General features: G+C 40.7%; 1 protein-coding gene across 2 annotated transcripts in view; it reads left to right on the top strand.

Annotated features, from left to right (window-relative positions):
• pcdh1a (protocadherin 1a) overlaps positions 1-21669 on the top strand; it is an 87384-nt gene that overhangs the window by 2395 nt on the left and 63320 nt on the right. For both annotated transcript variants that reach the window (XM_016528518.1, XM_016528519.1), the window contains exons 2-3: positions 1994-2812; positions 3469-5655. In XM_016528518.1, coding sequence (XP_016384004.1) covers positions 2021-2812; positions 3469-5655 — 2979 coding nt within the window. In that variant the 5' untranslated portion in view covers positions 1994-2020. The remainder of the gene's footprint in view (positions 1-1993; positions 2813-3468; positions 5656-21669) is intronic.

Raw genomic sequence — 21669 nt, forward strand, 5'->3', positions numbered from 1 at the left:
AGCACACCTCGCTTTTCAGACCGATGAGCTTTGTAAAAATCGACGCGTTTCAGAAAGGCGGGGCATAGAGGAGAAACAATAATGTACTGTATGTGGAAAATAATGTGTTTTTTGAACCTTAAACCGCATAAACACATTTAATTACACCAAATACATAAAATAATGTTCTTTTTAGCAACATCATATGACCCCTTTAAAGTCTATAAAAAAAAAAAACAATGCACCAAAACTCCACAAAATTGCATTTTCTCCACTAGCACATAATGCATGGGCCAACATATTATCACCGTTATGAGTATTTTCACATCTGTAGCAGGAGATCCAGTGTTCCAGTCTCACTGCATTACTAGGGTCCACCTTCCCACTGCCATGAGCGCAAGTTATTGCCTGGGCCTTCAGAGGCTGTGCTTTATGCCACAGTCCCTAATCATGTTTTTACCCTATACACTATCAGCACAGCTAAATCGACAGGAGGCTGCCCTGCAAATGCAAAAAGAGGACACATCAATACCTGGGCAATTAGTGCATCAATACGCTGCACTCCAAATCTTAACAGATACGAAGGAATTGGATTTCTGATTGGATTTCTATGCATTCTTGTGTTTAGCTATTTTGTATAACACTTATTTACTTTCCTTTGGATCATGACCGCTTGCAAAGCCTTTATCGATTCTGGTTTGTCTCGTGCTCCATTCTAGATGTGACATGGATGTTTTGCATATAAACATACAGGGACTTAAAAGACCGCAGCATTAAGTGCCCCAGCTCAATAAACTGTCTGATGTCATTTAAAGGCACAACGTCTTCTCACTCAGGAAATAATTAAACTCTAAAACTATTTGGTGCTTAAAAAGGAGAGAAACCTGGATCCAGGGGAATACAGATCAAAGCAGATGCTAAAATAGAGGATAGTGATTAATGAGGAGGCCTAGCAGGTTGAAAATCAAACATGAGAGCATTACAGTGTGTAAATTAGCCTGAAACTTCTGAGCCTTGATAGGACAGATATTTCTCATCTGTCTTGAGTAAATCTGTACTTTGAGATAAGGGCTGGCCTTCAGGTCCTCTGTGACCTGGGAGTGCAGCGTCTTAATATACCAGTGTTTCACTGAGGGGAATCTTTCTGCCTACATTCTGTGATGCAGAATGGTTCCTTTGCTGTGTTAGCAGTCTTCTTCGGACCTTTTGTCTCATCAGCACTTTGCATTGAGAAACTGCCTATTTCACGTTATGGGCCAATCAAATGAGTGTAACCTTCATTAAAGGGAAGTCATCCAAAATAATAGCCTCATCACTGGCTGTGAATATGCACTGGATTAAGCATATGTTGAGGAAAGTGCATTATAAACTGCATATAAGATGGTTTAATTTATGTTGTAAATAGTACAAAGCTTGCTGAGCTGTTGTTTTGAGCCTAACAGTAACCCATACCTTCGTATTAAAAAGCCCATTAAGAAGTGTCTTATTGCGTGTTCTAAATCATTAATTTTCAAAAGCAGCTTAGCTTGGACAGGCACTCAAAAGGGTGATAATTAAAATTTTCCTGTGTGGTATTAATAGGGATGATTTAATGCCCAGATTTAAGAAATGAAGCATTTTTGCATCAGTCATGCAACAAAATTATTGGCTGATGGTTTCAAACACCTTTTTGAACGACATTTGTACAGTAGGTCTTCTTTGTCTTTCTTTACATACAAGTAATTGTCTGCTCAAAAATGAGGATGATAAATAATGTAAGATAATGAGAGAGGAGGCTTTTAGTGGTGTCGGGGGAAGAGGCATTTTCCGGAGAGCTTTTACAACTCTTAGCCTTGGATTTAGTGCTCACAATGTGAACACAAAACAGTGTGTGCTGTGTGCATTCTGTTTCACCCTTGGCTAGTCCCTCACTGGTAAAGTTTTTAAAGAAAAAGTTTTTTTCTATGTTTGTTCAAAAGAGCACCACATGTCACACTTGTTTACGATTTAACATGTTTTTCACACTGTTTTGCAGACTGAGGTGTTACCTCTCCAAGGGCCCATGGATCTCCCTGTGGTGTTGTTTCTGCTGTGGGGACTGTTACTGGACTTGCTGAGTGGTGCGGTGGGTAGCATTCTATACCGTGTGCATGAGGAACAACCTCCGAGCACACTGATTGGCAGTCTGGCGGCTGACCAGGGCCTACCAGACACTGGACACCTGTACAAACTGGAGGTGGGCACTCCCTATCTGCGGGTGGATGGCAAAACTGGAGATATCTTTACCACTGAGATCCCCATAGACAGAGAGACATTGAAGGATTGTCGTAATAAAGGCAAGCCCTGCTTTCTGGAGTTTGAGGTGTCCGTCACAGACCTCATTCAGAATCAGAGTCCACGGCTGATAGAGGGAAGGATCGAAGTGCAGGATATCAATGATAACACACCACAGTTTCCCTCACCTGTCCTTACCCTCTCAGTTCCAGAGAACACCCACGTGGGGGCGCTCTTCTCAATTCCACTGGCCACTGACAAAGATACGGAGAGAAATGGAGTAGCTGACTACACCCTAACAGCAGGACCAGAGGCTGTAGCACTCTTTGGTCTGCAAGTTGCAGAGGACCGAGGTGAAAAATTACCTCAACTCATTGTATTGGGAAGCCTTGATCGAGAACGGAAAGACTCCTACGATCTCACCATCAAAGCTGTGGATGGAGGCAATCCACCTCGCTATAGCAGTGCCTTGCTGAGGGTCGTCATTGCTGATGCCAACGACAATGCACCCCAATTTGAAAAATCCTCCTACGAAGCAGAGGTCGCAGAGAACAGCCCAATTGGACACTCTGTGTTACAGGTAAAATGGCAAACATGCTAAGTCAACCTTTAGATCCGAACAAGGCAAGATAAATTGCCTATTGCATCATGTTGGAGTGTGAAATTTTAATGAGCGCTGCTTTTCCAACCTCCCAGATGTCTGTTCTTTACTTTGATGCCTTACATCAGTGGAGCAGGGCCTGACTTGCCAAATTCATTTCCCTTAATTATTAGAATAATCCAGTTTGATTATCACATACGTGTTAATCTAGTTAAAGAATAAATAAGTAAAAAAAATACACATTAATTTGGTTAAATAAAATACATGTTCATTTGGTTAAATAAGTAAATCACTATAAACTATTAAAGTTGAATCTAAAATTTTAGATTACTGAAATTATCTGAGTAGAATGAAATTTCTAAGGAACCCCACTCTCTATAGATAGCCTGTGCCCCAGAAATCCTGTTATGCAATGCTTTGACTATGTTCCCAGTTTTGTGCTATAAATAGATTCACTCTGTTTAAATACCCAATATTTAATGTCCAGTGTCTAATGAATGTTGTTTTGCAGTCTTGTCCTGCAGTATTTTTTGTACATTGTCTTGAGTATGTGTAAAATCCATTTTGCTGTTATTTTAGTACTTTACATTTTAATTGATTTCAGTACAAGTCAAGTTTTATATTTTCTATTGCAGGTGAAGGCTAATGATTCAGACTTGGGTCCTAACGGTGAGATTGAATACATGTTGCATCAGGCCATTGATCCTGTGCCAAAACTTCTCCGGATAGACCGCTCATCAGGCATCATATATGTCAAAGGCCCATTGGATCGTGAGGAGATCAACAATTTGAAGTTTTACGTCGTTGCCCGAGACAAAGGCCCCTCACCCAAAAGTTCTAAAACATATGTTTCTATTGATGTAACCGACCAGAATGACAATGCACCAGCAGTGGAGATTCGAGGCATTGGTCTTGTGACCCATAGTGATGGAGTAGCAAACATTTCAGAGGATATGCCTGTAGGCACTGCAGTGGCATTGGTACAGGTTTCAGACAAGGATGAGGGAGAGAATGCCGTGGTGACATGTGTGGTTGCTGGTGATGTTCCTTTCCAGCTTCGGCCAGCCAGTGATTCATCAGTTGACAACAAGAGGAAGTATTTTCTGCAGACCACAACACCTCTGGACTATGAAAGGGTTAGGGACTACCGGGGGGAGATAGTGGCAGTGGATTCAGGCAATCCGGCTCTGTCCAGCACTAACTCGCTAAAAGTCCAAGTGACTGACACAAATGACAATTCCCCCATTTTCTCATCGACTCTGTTTGAAGTAGAGTTTGCTGAGGAGAACCAGCCAGGAGAAAAGGTGGTAGATGTAGTCGCCTCAGATGCAGACAGTGGCACTAATGCAGAGCTGGTCTACAGCATTATTGCGGACTCTTCAACAAGGGGACTTTTTGAGATTGACCCTAACTCAGGTGAAGTACGTGCTCGGAGCCCTCTTGATCGTGAGCACAAGGAGCGCTACGAGTTCCGTGTTACTGCAGCAGATAAAGGGGTTCCCAGTCACAGGGGTACTGCCACAGTTGTAATCAAGGTACTTGATCGGAATGACAACGATCCCAAGTTCATGCTGAGTGGATACAGCTTCTCAGTCTTGGAGAACATGCCACCCCTTAGCCCTGTTGGCATGGTAACAGTACAGGACATGGACGAGGGGGAGAATGCTCAAGTGCAACTTTCTGTGGAACCTGATGTAGGCAAATTTGTGATCCAGAATGGTACTGGCACTATTCTGTCCAGTATCTCATTTGACAGAGAGAAGGAGAGCAGTTACACATTCCGCTTGAAAGCTGTAGATGGAGGGGATCCACCAAGATCATCCTATGTTGGCGTGACCATCAATGTCCTCGATGAGAATGATAATGCACCTGTTGTCACCAAACCATCAAACTCATCCTTCATACGTCTATCTCCCATGGCTGCTCCAGACAGTGTTGTGGAAGTGGTCGAAGCGGAGGACATTGATTCCGGTTCCAATGCTGAGCTAGTATACAGCATTGCTGGGGGAAATCCACATGACCTTTTTTACATCTCTCCATCTAATGGCGAGATCACATTAACCAAGGAACTAACTCGGAAACACAGTGGTCTGCATCGACTGGTGATAAAAGTGAGCGATAGGGGCAAACCTTCCCGTCACACCATTGCCTTGGTACACATTTACGTAAATGAAACCATTACCAACGTAAGTTACGTGGAGGCACTTGTGGGGCATAGCTTGTACACCCCACTGGACATGGACATTGCAGGAGACCCAGATTATGGTTTGGCTGCCCAAAAAAGCAACATTGTCTATGGCAGTTTAGCTGGAGTGGCGGGAGTGGTCACTGTGATTGTTGTAGTGGTCTTCATCAGGCATCGCCTTCAAAGAGAAGCTAAGAGTGGTTATCAGGCTGGCAAGAAGGAGACCAAAGATTTGTATGCCCCCAAGCAAGGGCCAAAAAGTGGCAAGGGGAGAAAGGGTAAAAAAGGTAAACCACCAAAGTCACCTAAACCTCTTGGAGAGGATGAAGAAGTCAGCCTTCAAAAGAGTCTGAAATTTAACCTTGATGGGGTCAACGACAGCCCCAGGATCCATTTGCCTCTGACATATCCGCCTGGAAGCCCTGACCTAGGCAGGCACTACCGTTCCAATTCCCCATTGCCCTCCATCCAGCTCCAGGCCCAGTCCCCATCTGCCTCCCAAAAGCATCAGGCTGTCCAGGAGCTCCCAGCTGCCAACACCTTTGTGGGAACAGGCGGTGATGACAACTCCACCGGCTCAGACCAGTACTCGGATTACAGCTACAAGACCAATCAACCAAAATACAGCACAAAAACGGTACCAATTTTATTTCTGATTTTGTATGTGTAATGCTGTGATGGAAAAATTGGTGTTGCTTGCAATTGCTGATATGGGTCATTTCAATTTTGTTCAGACTGGTACTTGTGCTAAAGTAGTGGGTGTTGATATATGAATATTTTGCTATATGCTAAATATTATTCTCCTCATTTTGTTCATTGTGGGTTAATTCACAATATATGACATGAAAAGACCATCTTGCCAACAAGAATCTGTCTGTTTGAAAGATGTCAAAAATGGCTCTTGTATTGCATCATGTACCCTTTTATATATTCTCTGGCCACCAGTTCACTGTCTGAAAATACACTTGAATTTACTTTGTGATCAGACAATTGCAACGGTCCAGTCATGAAATGAATTCATTGTATTTTTGTAGTGTGGGTAGAGTGCAAAATTGGCATATTTGCTAGAGCTCATGTTTTCTCTGATTTCTCATGAAATCGGATCTACTCAGTGAGAGGGGCCTGTGTGACCTGCCGCTATTGAACAAGTCCAAAGTCATTTTCTTTGGCTCAGATGCCTATTCAGTCTGACCCATTTAGATGCCAATTCAACATGCTAATTTCAGATGGAATCCAAGGGGAAACAAAAGTAAAGCGATTGGTGCTACAATTTGTGTGTGGATCAAGGGGAAACATAAGAAATTTCAAATTGAGTGTAATCTCCAGTGAGAGTGGTAGTGAAGTTTACTGGGCAGAGGCTTGAGACAGAAAGCAAGGGCACATGGGTCCTGACTCCGTCAGTACCAGTCTGGTGTTTGATAAAGCCAGCAGATGCTAGATGACAGTCAGGGTGAGTGCAGGCCTTGCAGACTCACTGACTGGGGAGAATAGTTACCCACGGCAGCTCCCACACCGTGATGGACAGCATATGGCATGGAAGTGACAATAGACTCCAGCTATGGAGAGTGTGCTGCATTGGTGTGTATTGTTTCTGTGTGTGTGTGTGTGTGTGTACTTCCAGGCTTCTGCATGTACTCACGTAATCCGTTTGTGTGAATTTGGGCTGAGTTTCCTCTGTGTGGACTGGTTTCAGCAAGTCGACCTAACCGATCAGATTATTACTCGGTGACATACGTTACATAACTGGATATTTGTATCTGTGAGAGTTGACTGATAGGTGTATAAACAAGGGACAGATGTTGACTCGTGTGACATCTCTTGGCAGATGTGAACTCGTGAGGGAACCCCCTCCATCCCATCCCAAACCCACATCAGGCTTAACAGATTGACCAAAATAAAAAATGTAAATCTCAGCCAAACTGAGTGACAGATGTGGAGAGTGGAGCGTGACAGAGCGAATGGTAATATGCTCACCGATGACTCCGTGCGCGTGGCAATGTGCTCAGGTGCGTGTGACATCTTTGGCTCAAGCTCTCCCAAGTTTAAGCTCTGATGAGTGTAAACACAGTCGCCTTGTTTGCCGTTTATTGCCAGTGAGGATTGAGCGTGATGACTGGCTTCACTGATTTCCTTCCTGGTCCGTAAAAAAAAAACTCATTAAGAGGAGTTTTTTTGTTCGGAAAGACTTCTCCTGAGGTGTGAAAAAAACCCTCAATGCTCAATTCACAGTGGCATGGCCTGACTCCGTGAGCAGAGATTTGTTTGAATGTGTTGCTGTGTGTTGTGTTTGTGCGTGTCTTTCACAGTTCATGGATCTTCCTAAAACTCTCTCCCTATAACCTCCAAATGTGTTAGACTGTGTGACAGTTACCGAGGGGACTGCATAGGCTCATCAAGTACAGTGTTGATAATTAGCTTGGTCATGGGCAAAGATCTAACACCTTTTTTGTGATGTGTTCCTCTCTCTCTGGAACAGCCTTGAGTGAGAGACATAGCGCACAGACGGGATCAAGGGAGAGACCTTCCCAGTTATTTTAAAATCGGTGTGATGAGAGCTTGTGAAGCTGTAAATCTGTGCTTAAATTAAACCCATACAATTAAAATGCCTTATTAGACGTAGGGATGGGTACCGAAACCCGGTATTTAATTGGTCCCGGGGCTAAATTATGAAAGACCAGAAAAGTACCGATAAGAATACCGTTAAAGTACCGAATCGATAAGCAGTATCGATAAGAGTAGTAATACCGTTAAAACCTTAACGATACCCATCCCTAATTAGACGGAGATAACACTCTGAGTTTTCCCCCCTCTTCACCATGGGCTGCCCTTCAACTAGAGGGAGGAGGATTGGAAGGCAGGAATTCAGGTTGGATTTTGGGGTGGGCTTTAATTAGTAAAACACATCCCTTAACCTTGCAAGTGCCAGTGTGTTGGAAGAACGCTCATAAAACACTCAACACACACACTTGGGGCTGGGCAGGTTATGGTATAAATTAAGAGATGGTAGAAATGTCTCATCTGGCAAAGATTTTGCATCTATACCTAGGGCTGGGCGATATGGCCAAAAAAATTATCACGATAATTTTTTTCATATCAGTCTATATCGATAATTATCATGATAAATGTCAAATCTTTATTTCTTTCAAGTTTAAAGCCAGATTTTTGCTCCAAAGTGAAAGTTGTAGAAACCAGACCATTAATTTTCCTTAACTAAATAAATATCTAAATAGAAAAAAAATATTTCTTAGTTTCTGCATGTTCTAATGAGTGATATTGTTTCAAATCAAGAAACAGGTTTGGGTTGCCTGATAATACTATTAATAATAATAATAATAATAATATCACTTTTTGTCTCTTAGAAATGCACATATGATAGTAGCTTGAGTTAGGGCGCAGAGGTACATTTTTGTTTATTATCAAAATCAGTAACATCTGTGAAAAATTGTAGCAACCTCAGTTTTATATGGTTAAATTTATTCTGACCAAGTTTTTAATTATTTATTTTTTAAATTAAGCATTGGTTTCCCATAGTAGCATACATTTAAATCATGATAAACATAAACACAGTTAAAACCACACATATAGCACCTCAATACCATGGTTCATCGCTGAATTCAAACGCTTCACACTGGATCTCACAGCGCTGCTTAACGCATCTGTGAACACATCTGCTCTAGTGAGCTCGCACTGTTTCGTTCCGCTTTTGGTGCATAAACATTATATCGAACATTTATCGAACTCTTCATATTGTTTTTACCAAGGAAAATTATATCGCGATAATTATCGTTGTCGAATTATCGCCCAGCCCTATCTATACCTATTAGTATGTATGACTGCTTTGCTTTTACTGATGAGGAGGAAATTTTATAAAGGAAGCATTTGAAGCAGTTTAGTTATTTAAGTTAGCTATGTGTTTCACGACTTTCCAGTAGAATTCAGTTATATGAAATTTAAATTTTCTGTTGAAAAAACAAGAACACTCTTCTTTACAAGGAAAAAAATTGGAGCAGAGGTCAAACTGTATTTATATGGCAAGGAGCTGGAAAGGATAGAATCATTCAAATTTTTAGGAGTGTGGTTCGATGCTAGGCTCACATGGAAGGTACATATTGATAATGTCATAAACAAGTGTAAAAAGGTTTTAAATGTGATGAGATGTTTGGTGGGATCAGAGTGGGGAGCTGACAGGTCTAGTTTGAAAACTATATATATAGGTTTAATACGATCAGTTATGGATTATGGATGTGTGGTATATGGGTCAGCATCTAAAACCTTGTTGAAAAGATTGGATGTAATACAAGCACAAGCATTAAGGATATGTAGTGGGGCTTTTAAAACAACATCTGTGCCAGCGTTACAGGTAGAAATGGGGGAAATGCCATTGGAGCTAAGAAGACAGCAAATCATGACAACATACTGGGTGAATTTACAAGGACATAATAACCATCCTGCAATAAGTGCGCTGTTTCGTTCCGCTTTTGGTGCATAAACATTATATCGAACATTTATCGAACTCTTCATATTGTTTTTACCAAGGAAAATTATATCGTGATAATTATCGTTATCGAATTATCGCCCAGCCCTATCTATACCTATTAGTATGTATGACTGCTTTGCTTTTACTGATGAGGAGGAAGTTTTATAAAGGAAGCATTTGAAGCAGTTTAGTTATTTAAGTTAGCTATGTGTTTCACGACTTTCCAGTAGAATTCAGTTATATGAAATGTTGGATTGTGCTTTTTTTTTTTTGACAATAACATTCTTTACGTCAAAGAAAAAATTATGCTTTATTGTCTGTGACAATGTGACACATTCTGACTCAGAGGTAACGATAATACATAAGTTCACTTTTTCCAGAGGTTAGTTGTTTTATTCCATTTATGCTGTGTGCACCTGATTATTCTAAAGTGTGTAGGGTTTGGGTTTGACGATGTTTATTTACTGCCCAGCTCACACAGCTCAAGTGGTGGAATCACAGGCATTATTGACTGTAATTGGATTATTCAGAACATTGGAACTATCGGTTTTCTAGTGTTACTTTTGAAATGTTACGTAATGTAAACATTAAGAACTTACTCTTTTTGTTGTTGTTGTTGTTGTTGTTGTTGCAAGTATTTACAGGTGAAATGTGCAATTTCTGAGCCGCTAATGCTATTAAACACAATTGCAAAAATAATATTTGCCCCAACACATTTAAAAAACTGGTTGGACAAACAGGTACTTCTGTCCCAAACTAACACATTGGTTCAGCCATTAATTATATATCCAGACTCCGGTCGGGTCCCTCAAACAAACAGATTGCAATTCCATATAATGCAGCTAAGGGTGCAGAAATATCACACTTTACCTTTAATTCACTAAACCATTTTAGTTCATTTTCCAGGACAAATAACTATTGTGATACAGTCATACACTACAGATAAAGTGGTATAAAATTTATCATAACCTGATATACGATTTATAAGATTCAGTTCACCCTCACTCAGTCAGGCTGCTTTGACCATCCAGGGCACGGCAAAACTAAGTAAAATCACTGATGTGCAGGCTAGCAAAGCATTGTAGCTGAAAAATAGCTCCAAGCCAAGCCCTTCCCTGCTATCTCCACTCCATCTCTCTATCTTCATATCTACTACACACGCCTCATATTCTCTGGCAAGCAAAGCTTTAAGATAAGAGGATCTACTATCAAAATGTTGCCTTTCTACAGAGCGTTCTTCCTTTTCCTCGCTGTCTTTTCCTTTTTCACTTTACTAAATTATGCACCCTATATAACAAATCCAGTATGGCCATAAATCAGCCCCGGCACCAAGAGAAGCTAAAAGAGTAAATATTCAGTACCTTTAGAGCTCCCTACTCTTTGTATGGTTCATCTCCTACTCACATATTCTCTATGTGAAGCAGCCTTGCCTTTATGGAGGCTGCCTCAAGGCCCTTCCCAGAATCCCACATTTTGAGCATCTGCTCAACCCAGCTCTGGCTAATATCCATAGCAGAATGCAGCCGTAAACCTCAAACTTGGCGCCCACCCTCTCAGATCTCCCCTCAGTGAATACAGCCCATAATGCTCTCAGACTGCTCCTCATTAGAGCACAATACTGCCGGCACTCAGCTCCCTCTCGGTGGACCAATCTACTGTCAGGTGCGAAGGCCTCACAGGCTCATGCTTAGCGTGAAGACAACTGCTGCACTTACAGGGATTCAAGAGTTCGAGGCACCCTCTCTGCCTCCAGCCTGCGGGAGCGAGCAACTGAGCAATTATCAAGAAATACTTTGCAATTATATTCTACAGAGATCGCTCACACTGAGGGAAATTAGCACAATGAGAAGAAATTCCATTGCACCTACAGCCAGTATTATTGTGTCAACATGGCAGATGTCGTGAAGACAACAGGGTAGGTCAGATATGCATTCTTCTTTGCTCTTGGAGTCTCGCAGGAGGGTCTCACTGGGACTAACAAGTCTCTGCAGGCACTTTCGGACTGACTGGTCTTGGCTGACACTTCAGAATCGATTGACCTGGACAAGTGCTCAGGGATTTAGTGCACCGGGCAGACATATTCCAAATGAGTAATCTTGTCGAGTGATAAGTGATAAGACAGTATAGCCACAAAGGACGGTTTACAGTTCTTTCTTTCTTTCTTTTCTTTTGTAGTCAAACCACATTTTGGCCATCAACCAATTTTAGTATGTTCAAGCCGGTTCTTCTGCCAAAATGATTCACTAGATATCACCACTCTGTTGGATCTCTACTTCAAATAAATGAGGCCGACATGACATTTTGAGTCTGGGCTAATCGATTCTCATGATCTTGACAAGCATGCTGGGATGGGCCCTGCAGAACTGACACAGTAGAATTGGATCATCTCTCTCTGTCTCTCGGCTGACACTAATCGATTGACCTGGACAAGTGCTCAGGGATTTAGTGCACCGGGCAGACATATTCCAAATGAGTAATCTTGTCCAGTGATAAGTGATAAGACAGTATAGCCACAAAGGACGGTTTACAGTTCTTTCTTTCTTTTCTTTTGTAGTCAAACCACATTTTGGCCATCAACCAATTTTAGTATGTTCAAGCCGGTTCTTCTGCCAAAATGATTCACTAGATATCACCACTCTGTTGGATCTCTACTTCAAATAAATGAGACTGACATGACATTTTCAGTCTGGGCTAATCGATTCTCATGATCTTGACAAGCACGCTGGGATGGGCCCTGCAGAACTGACACAGTAGAATTGGATCATCTCTCTCTGTCTCTCTCCTCCTCCCTTCATCTCAAAAGGACACAAACTCTTTCAGAAACTTAGGGTTTTGAGTAGTGGAAAGGCCTTGCGTAAATCTTCACGCCTCTGGTCTGGTCCCTGTACGCGTTGTTGGCGATTTCGATCTAACATCCCAATGATTACCTGTTAAGAGGGATTACAGCCCCTACCCAGGAGGTGCTTCACTGGCAGGAGACGGTTTCTCTGTCACCGAAGGAGATGGCTGATGCTGTTGAGCTGTTCGACAGCGAAGCGCAGTGCACCATAGTAGCACACAGATGTGCGACTAATGATAGTGTCGTCGAAGACAAGGATGACAATAGTGATAATGATTATGGTAATATGCAAGTGTTCACAGTCAGATTCATTTCCTCCCAAATATATTTCTGCACACAAGCACAAGGAGCTTGATTTATGCGAATGTTGTCTTGGAAGAATTTTTCTACATGGGTGTTTATGAAGCACTGTCATTTTTTTTTATTGCGCCAGAGGCAGAGCATCTCTGATTTCATCATATTACATTCTTGCTTATGATATGAGAAGAGAAAGCTACGATAAGGATGAATGTAGATAGGTTGGGCTGACACAATTATGAATAATTGTCATACAAATAATAGCGATCATTAGTTCACTTTCCATTAACAGCGCAGCTTTTTGAAACTCAGCCAACCTGGATATTATATTATAGTGATATATTGATGTACAGTATAAAGACATTTCATGGAATTTCTACATTGGCTTAAACATTGGCTGTGAATGGTAATATGAGATTGGAATTTAAAGTGCTTGATAATTACGATCAGATCAATCAGGTGATTTTGTAATAACTGTGACAGGCCTATAGAGAGTGAAATTCTCCATTTCCCTATCTGTTTGCCTAAGCAGATGAAAGGCAGTGGCAGTTGTATTCTGTGCCCCTGTCTCATTTCACCACTGACAGAAACACGTTCTTTGAGTCACCGATGGTCAGAGTTGCACTTAATAAAAAATGAGAAGCTCCTTTAGGGAAAGCTATGTAGAGGCCCAGCTCCCTTATGGCATTGCCTTTAGCTCAAATGTTTTATCACTATTCATTCCAGCCTCCTTTACCTTCCGCCAGGCAGATTAGCGCTTTTATCAATAAGCAGCTTAGCACCAATGCTTCTCTCAATAATGTGCTATGCCATTTCTCTCCTGCTGCTGTAACTCCTAGATGCTTCTCTTTCTTTTGGCCTTCCTCTATCCCATCTGAGTGCTTTTACTTGTTTTCCTTTACAGTGATGTGGAAAAGTTTTTTTTTTTTTTTAAGTCAGCATAATGCATTTTCCTTAAAGGTGACATATTATGCCCCTTTTCACAATATGTAATATAAGTCTCTGGTGTCCCCAGAATGTGTCTGTGAAGTTCCAGCTCAAAATACTCCACAGATCATTTATTATATCATTTTGAAAATGCCTATTTTGTGTGGAAGCAGAAACAAGCTGTTTTTCGGGCCTGTGTCTTTAAATGCAAATGAGCTGCTGCTCCCCGCCCCCTTTTCCAGAATAGAGCTGCGCCATTACAGCTCGTACCTGCTAAAAAAATCTGTTTTGGTTCTGATTATCATGTTTATCGTGCTGAAATCATGCGTTTTAAACCATATGAGTTTAAACTTCAGATATAAGGTTTTCTGAGAGCACACATCCGAAGCACACGGACAGAAAGAGGCCACCACACAGCATGTGAGTACTAAACTAAGTTCTCATTCACACACAAGTTACAAAAAACAGTCGGTTATGTCTGTGAAGGTAAACAGCTGGGAAATAAATCACATGTTTATTTTAGATCTGTGTGGCAGCAGCAATACATGAAATAAATCAATAAATCCACTGCTCTCTTGTCTCCTCTGAGGCTGGGACTATAAATAGTGTTCTGTGCTCGTCTGTGCAGCCAGTAGCCAGTTAGTATGTTTTGCTCAAACTTTTGTCATGGCATTAGAACTAGTACACCGTTGTCGCTTGCGAAAACACAATAACGGCGCCGTGGGTGTAAACTTACAGATTAAGGGGCGGTAATATTATAATAAGATCCCTTTCTATGTCACTAGGGGAGTGAAATCTGACGCGCTCGTTTTTTCACAAGCTTGCAGAGAAAGGCTTACAAAATAAAGTTACTGGGTTGTTCTTTTTCACGTGTCCTGGGTTGGTAGATGCACCGGGGATCCAATTATAGCACTTATTAAACACAGAAAAATTATGCTTTTCATGATACGTCATTAATTAACATTTTATCATTAGTATTTATAATATGCATTATACAGCCGTTAGTTTAGGTGTCGATCTGAGCTCGTCTAATAGTGCTGATGTAACAGATGCAGCAGATCTGAGTGGTTTCACTGCACTCGTCTGTGTTTGTTCAGACAGACTGTGTGTTAGTAAAGGGTTTACACTGACTGCAGTTACTCAGGTACACCTGTAGCCTCTCCCCCGTCACTGCTGCATGAAGTGTCCAGCAAAGCCACTAGAAGCCACCTTTAGCCAAAACAGCGTAACGGCTAATGTTAACGGAAAGGAGACCAGATGCCGTTTTTTTGAATGGATGTCAATGGAGAAGAGGCTTCACTTTGCTGAATAAACAGCTTTTTAGAGGAAACAGCTCATCATTTAATGAATCGACAGCCTATCTGCTAATGTTTTACACTAAGCAATACTTTTGGATTGAACTATTTTTAGAGTTTACCACGAAAAAAAATGCCGTTTTATAAGAGAAGTCACTGACTTTTGCGACAGCTGGGATTCAGTTTACGGCACTCCTCCTTCATTCCTATGGGATCCGTAAACGACGACTGAGTGTCACACAACTCTGACTGAAATTCAGTGACGCAAGGCTGTGATTGGTTAAGTTAGCCGTTACGCTTTCTCCAATAGTAAGTAATACAGACCCTCTCCTCTCTCTGGTGTCCAACATTCCACACTTTGTTTCTTTGCTTGTTAAAGTGCATCATCCGGGTATTTAAAGTGCACTTTCTCTTTGTGTAATGTTCAGTGTGAACACACTACTCACACTATTTATACTACAACACATCACGGAGTAGTGCATGAGTGCGTGATTTGGGATGCAGCCACTGTCTCACACTGTTGATTTCTCACGTCATTCATCCACATTCGTCCGTGTGTCCTGCACTGTGCTTCTGATGGAAGTGTGTGTTTGTGTGTGACGCGTCTGGCTTTCTCCGTCAGGTGATCCGTAAGGGCTGGCTGACCATCAATAACATCAGCATCATGAAGGGAGGAGCGAAGGAGTACTGGTTCGTGCTGACCGCCGAGAGCCTGTCCTGGTTCAAAGATGACGAGGTGAGATGAATAACAGACAATGACTGGAGAGAGAAGAGAGTGTTCCTGTTCCTTTGTGTGCTGTTTTATCATACTATATTAGCTGCAGAAGTCAGTTATTCAGGCATAAACCAGAAAGTGTGTCTGAAATCAGTGATTCAATGGTTCAAAACAGATGATTCGGTGCTCAGATGTACAGATCTGTCTTTGTTTAGATTGGATTGACAAACTATTGCAAGTTCTTTAAATGTCATGACAGATTTCTCTCAGCCAATGCAAACCAGCTACACTCTCACTGCACAAACATATATCCGCTTTTACTATTGTGAAGCAATAAAGCTTGTTGCATTTCTGAATTGTTTAAATTACACGCTCATGTTTCGGAGCTGTTTCAGTCTTTGGTCAATGCAGAATGCAATCCATCGACGCGTCGTTTAATCATGAACAGAATGTGTGTGAGAAGACTGTGATGACATCTTGATGAACCTGTTGAGCTCATTCAGATCCAGTTCTGCTGCTGACCCGTGTCTTTATCTGGATCCCGCAGGAGAAAGAGAAGAAGTACATGCTGCCCCTGGACAATCTGAAGGTCAGAGATGTGGAGAAAAGCTTCATGTCCAGCAAGCACATGTTTGCCATCTTCAACACGGAGCAGCGGTAAATGACAGATCTCTCTCTGCTGGTTTGCATGCAGTCATTTCTATGAGGATAGCACAGCTGTAACAGCACAGAGGAGTCAGGGCTAGTCTTAGTTTTCACTCGTGGAGTTTTCCGAGATCCTGCGATGCTCTGCTGTCTGTGATGTTTCTGACGGAGGAGTGACGCTGGTTTTCTCTCAGTAACGTGTTCAAGGACAACCGTTTCTTGGAGCTGGCGTGTGACACTCTGGAGGAGGTGGAGAGCTGGAGAGCGTCGCTGCTGCGCGCCGGCGTTTATCCCGAGAGGGCCGCGGTCAGTGATCAATACCTCACGTCTTTATCAATCACCAGAAGCCTCATGTCAAGCTTAAACTGCTTTTTAAGTTTTTTTTTTTTTTACGTTTTTAATTTCAGGGTTCGTACAAGGTGCTTAAAGGGCTTGAATTTGACTTTTTTAAATTTAATTCCTTGAAAAGAGCCATATTTATGAAAAGGTACTTGAAAAGTACTTGGATGTTTAAAAGGCAGTATATATGAAATTGGTGTTAATTTTTGTTTTCGATACAAACAGTCTGTTCTCGCTAAATTAACGATGCAGCTCGTCTGATATAAATACAGAGCCGTTTCGCCTGGCTTTAGCAGCGCACGAGATCTCGCGATATCAGGATAAAGTTGATTTTGGGGTATAATCTTTGATAGTGTTTGCATTATATTGTTCGGTCTTTTATTGCATGTGCTGTTTATATGCGATTTGTTGTACATCGCAATTTAGAAATAAAAGTTCAAACCCTCGCTCTGAGTTTGCATGCGGCCAAATATTAAAATTAAATGGATTTAAACATCATTGAATCTCGCTGTAAAGTGAAGCATCACCAGGCCGCTGGCGCCCTCTGCAGGTTTTTGTTATAATACATAATGTACTTGTTATGTTCATGTTATGTATAGGCATATTACATTATATATTTTAACAGTGTTGTTCAATAAAACCATGTGATTACTTGGTTTTGATACTTTATTTGAACCAATTATTAAAATATCTTTGTGAGAGAACGCAAAAGTTTCTCGAGGGAATGCAAAAGTTTTGCGAGAGAACGCAAAAAAAATGTCCTCCCACCCCGAATTTTTTTTCCACCACCATGTCCCTTTAGGGGCTCCGTAAAATACAACTCGAAAACAGTGAAAAATTTAACCTTTTTAATTATTCATGCCCCAGTGCATGATGGGAAAAACGGGATCATAACTTTGATATTTACTTAAAGAATCCTTGTAAACATAACAAACAATTCCAAGTAAAATGTAAGTTCTTGTAAGTTCAAACTTTAATTTCTACAAGCTTAAATTGAGTACTAATATAGAATTTACTTTATTTTTTTATTCTTGCCTGAACTAAATTATTTAATGTAAAAATTACATTTGTTTTTATGTAGTATTTTCTTCACCACAAAATCATTTTTATCAGTGTACAGTTTTCTACTATGATCACTTGAATTTCAGAGGCCATAAACTGTATGCATGCATGCATATGTATGTCAAGCTTAATTTTTACTTCATAACTTATATGCATTTTTTGTAATGCTAAATCAGTTAAATCTCTAGTTAAAGTAATAGATTACCCAAAAATATAATATTTTGCTTTTTACAGAAGAAAAAAAAAATAAGATGTAGAATGACTTAAGGGTGATTAAGTGGTGGCAGATTAGGGCTGCACGATATTGGAAAAAAACTCACATTGCGATATATTTTTTTTCTGCAATATATATTGCAATATTTAAAAAAAATCAGATGACTTAAAAATAATAATCAATGATTGGGGTGATTTTGTAGGCGAGTAAATCAGCATAGGAAATAAAGAAAAATTACAAGCATAGATAAATAACAGAACAAAGATGCAAATGAAATAAGCAGTGCTTTATATTTTTCAGGTAAGCCTAACAGTATTCAGGTATAGAAATTGAATAATCAAATGTAAAATAACACTGCATAGTTTTCACTATAAATTTAATCTAACAAATCTGTGTTAAAGCTACAAAAGTGGGTTGTCTTTGTGTTTTGTTGTTTGACGTTCATGACAGAGAAAGCAACAGGAACATTAAACTGCTGTGAACCAATATACTGTTACACATCCATTTTCTTTCTTAATTGTTTCCCTTTACCTAAGCCATAAGCAACTGCGTTTACAAGGATACTTGCAGAGCACAGTATTTCAGGCACAAATAAACGCAGAAGTGAACAGAATTCAGTGTTCACATGCATCTGCGTGGCTCACAGTGTCTACACCGGACGCGAGCAGCGCGACGCGACAAAATACAATAGAAGCCATTATAATCAGTGATACTGTGTGACTGACTACACTGAATGCGGCGCGACACGACAAATCACCGACAGTAAACTGATGCCGCATTCTCTTTATGATGTACTGACACAAAATTCAAATGATTTGCAAAGGTCGCTTTGTCGCGTCCAGTGTAGACAGACTTTGGGGCCGTTCACATGTCGCCCCTAAAAACGTGTGGAAAACGCCAGCCTCGCCGCTTTCTCCTTCTTTCCAAACCGCTCGGGAGCTTGCGCTTTCGTGGCGTCTACCGTTGCTAAGCGACCGTGACCTGCGCTCTCCGCGACGACGCGGATGTTTCAACAAAGGATAAATGGATTTCCAGCACTGAAAATCCCTTGCAGTAGCTCTGCTACTAAATTTATTTAAAATGGGTATCTCTGTACATCTGTCGAGTCCGGTGTAGACACTGTGTCTGTGTGTGAGCAAAGAAAACAATCAGTATAAATATAACGATCAGTATACTAAACATCGCACATCCTGCGAGGTGACTATCGCGGATGCGCACATCGCGATATCGATGCTGAAACTATATATTGTGCAGCCCTATGGCAGATTATTATTTTTTGAGTGAACTATCCTTCAAAGCACTCGTAACAGTATCAATATTTTAGGATAAATCCACACATCCCTACTAATTTATTGAGCCATTCACATTTTCACTGTACCTGCTGTGAGTACAGATTGGAAAATATATTGGGTCAGGAAGTGAAAAAAAGAAATGCTGCATTAATTTTGTTAATTATATTAATGTGTTAAACAGTTCATATTAAATTAAGAAAGTATCCCTAAATTATATGTTTGTGTATGCCCCATGAAACACTTCTGAAATTGCAATGATTAGCTTGTGGCTGTACAATGACATATCAAGTATATGTAGGCTTATACTGGTGAGGCAAGTCAATTTTCCTGACCTACAGTACATGCCGTTTTTTTTTTTTTTTTCTGGCAACATTGTCTCTGAGAAGAGAACTATCTATGCATCATTTATATGCAGAGCGATTTATTTGCATCATTGACAAGTTGTTCAATTATTGGTTTAAGATAGATTACTACTGTACAATATGAAACTGTTTGTAAATGCTACTTTTTAGGTTAGATGGGACAACATTTGAGGGAATATTGTGTTTCAAAGTAGAAATTGGATTTTTTTTTAGTATCTGTGTGACTCAGGGAAGCCCTGTATGCTAGATAACATGTATTTAGTTTTTTACACTCGTGCTTCAGTTTTTAGTTGTCTTTTGTGTTCTTTCACCCTTCCTTCATCTTACTTTATCTTTCAATATGCAAATATAAGTTGTTATTTTGCTCATTCAAAGGCCAACAAGGCCCATCAGATTTCTGAGGTGTCAGTAATGAAGTGGTTCATTCTCTTAGTGTGATGAAAAATCAATTTTGCGTGATGTAATTGCCTTGCCATAGGCTTTGCATGATAACTGTGAAGAACAACATTTCTCTGTTCAGTGTGTTGCCATGGAGAAATGGGCAACAGCTCTGCACTTGTTGAGGATTATTTGGAAATATGTATGATATTAAAATTGAAGGCTCTTTAAATAAAAAGGCAAACAATCTCCCAAAGACTGAAGATGCCCTGAGCCTCATATATTTTAATTTCCTTAATATATTTTTCAGATTTGACAGACTGAGAAGATCTTGTTTTGCCATCTCACTAACAATACTTCATTTAAGCAAGCGTTGAGGAAGCCACCGGGATGGCTGGTATCATGTTTTGGAAGGTGGCTTCCCACCATGCTTCATAACTAGCTTGACCAGCTAAACTAATAGGTAGAGTATCACAAAATCAGCACAAACCAACCTGAAGACCAATGTCAGTCCATGCCAGCCCAAAAATGGCCTCCATTTTGCTTGTGAATCCAACAGAGTTGGTTTAGTGGACACTGGTCTCAGTCTCTTCTGTGGGTCAGTGGGAAAGTTTCAGCTGAAGAGAGTGAAACAAGAACAAAGACCTCTCAGACATCTCACCCCATTAAAGCGGTAGAGATCTGAACGCAAGCCATTAAGCTCCATTAGAGAGGTATACATTCACACACGCACTAACACCTTCACAGCCTTGCAGTGGTGTGTTGTTACACTTACAATCAAGTTTCATTATTCAGACATACCATTCATACATAATGCAAGTTACAAACTACCAAGAGAAAACACAGGTTCTTATTTGACCATGATATGTGTCGCCGCAGAAAAGACGCCTGGGGGCAGACTTGGTAGAGCTTTGCGTCTATAAACCTACTGTTAATATCACTTACTGCGAGCATACCCTGATCATGATTGCAATTTGCATTGGAAATCAACAGGACATGCTTTTTTTTTTGTACAGGAAGGGTGGCAGGAAACGAAGGAATAGTCCTGCAGTCATTATGTGCTTGCTCTAATTCTCTGGTTTTAAGCTGTCAGTGACTCAATCATGCATCACACCCTGGCACAAACAAACAAGAAGATACAACTAAATCAATTCTTCAAATCCACTGTTCATCGTCAGAGGCTTGTCAGTCAAGCCCCTCGACAGCCCCAAGACGGCCTCGCTCTTACTGAGATGTCAACGAGCAGGCTCAACTCCTGACCCCATCAAAATACAAGTCCTAATAAGATCTTCCACTCTTTATCTCCACCCCTGAAGAGAATTGCTACATAGTGCAGTTTTGGAGAAACCAGCAAACCAATTATGTTCAAATTGTTCAGCCCACATCTTCAGCGGCAAGCGTGTTTAAGGCCTAGTTTAATATCCGAGGCTTCAAAACTATTCGTAGTCGTGATGGAAAACATTAATTTTCTTGTGTCCTGGATTGGAGTATAATCCACTTACCGGGAAAAAAGTGCGAAACCACCAAAAAAAAAAAAGTGCCGAAGAGATATGCTGTTGCATAATTCTCTCCTGCTTTTGCTGGCTGACATGAGCAGTGATCATTATTTCTCTCACTGTCTTCACCCCACTGGGAAGGTAGGATATTAAAATATTTCATGAATATTGAGCTCTCCCTGGCTTTTTGGCAGTGGCAGAAATGATGTTCTCCGCTGTTTCATGTTGGCAGTAAAAGGAACAAGGCTTAATTGCGTAAGTCTATAAAATGGGGTGAGAAAAAAGAGCTTCTGACAATGTAAATTGTTCTGAT

This window comes from Sinocyclocheilus rhinocerous, unplaced genomic scaffold, assembly GCF_001515625.1.
Source record: "Sinocyclocheilus rhinocerous isolate Xijiao unplaced genomic scaffold, SAMN03320098_v1.1 scaffold603, whole genome shotgun sequence".
Lineage (NCBI taxonomy): Eukaryota > Metazoa > Chordata > Actinopteri > Cypriniformes > Cyprinidae > Sinocyclocheilus > Sinocyclocheilus rhinocerous.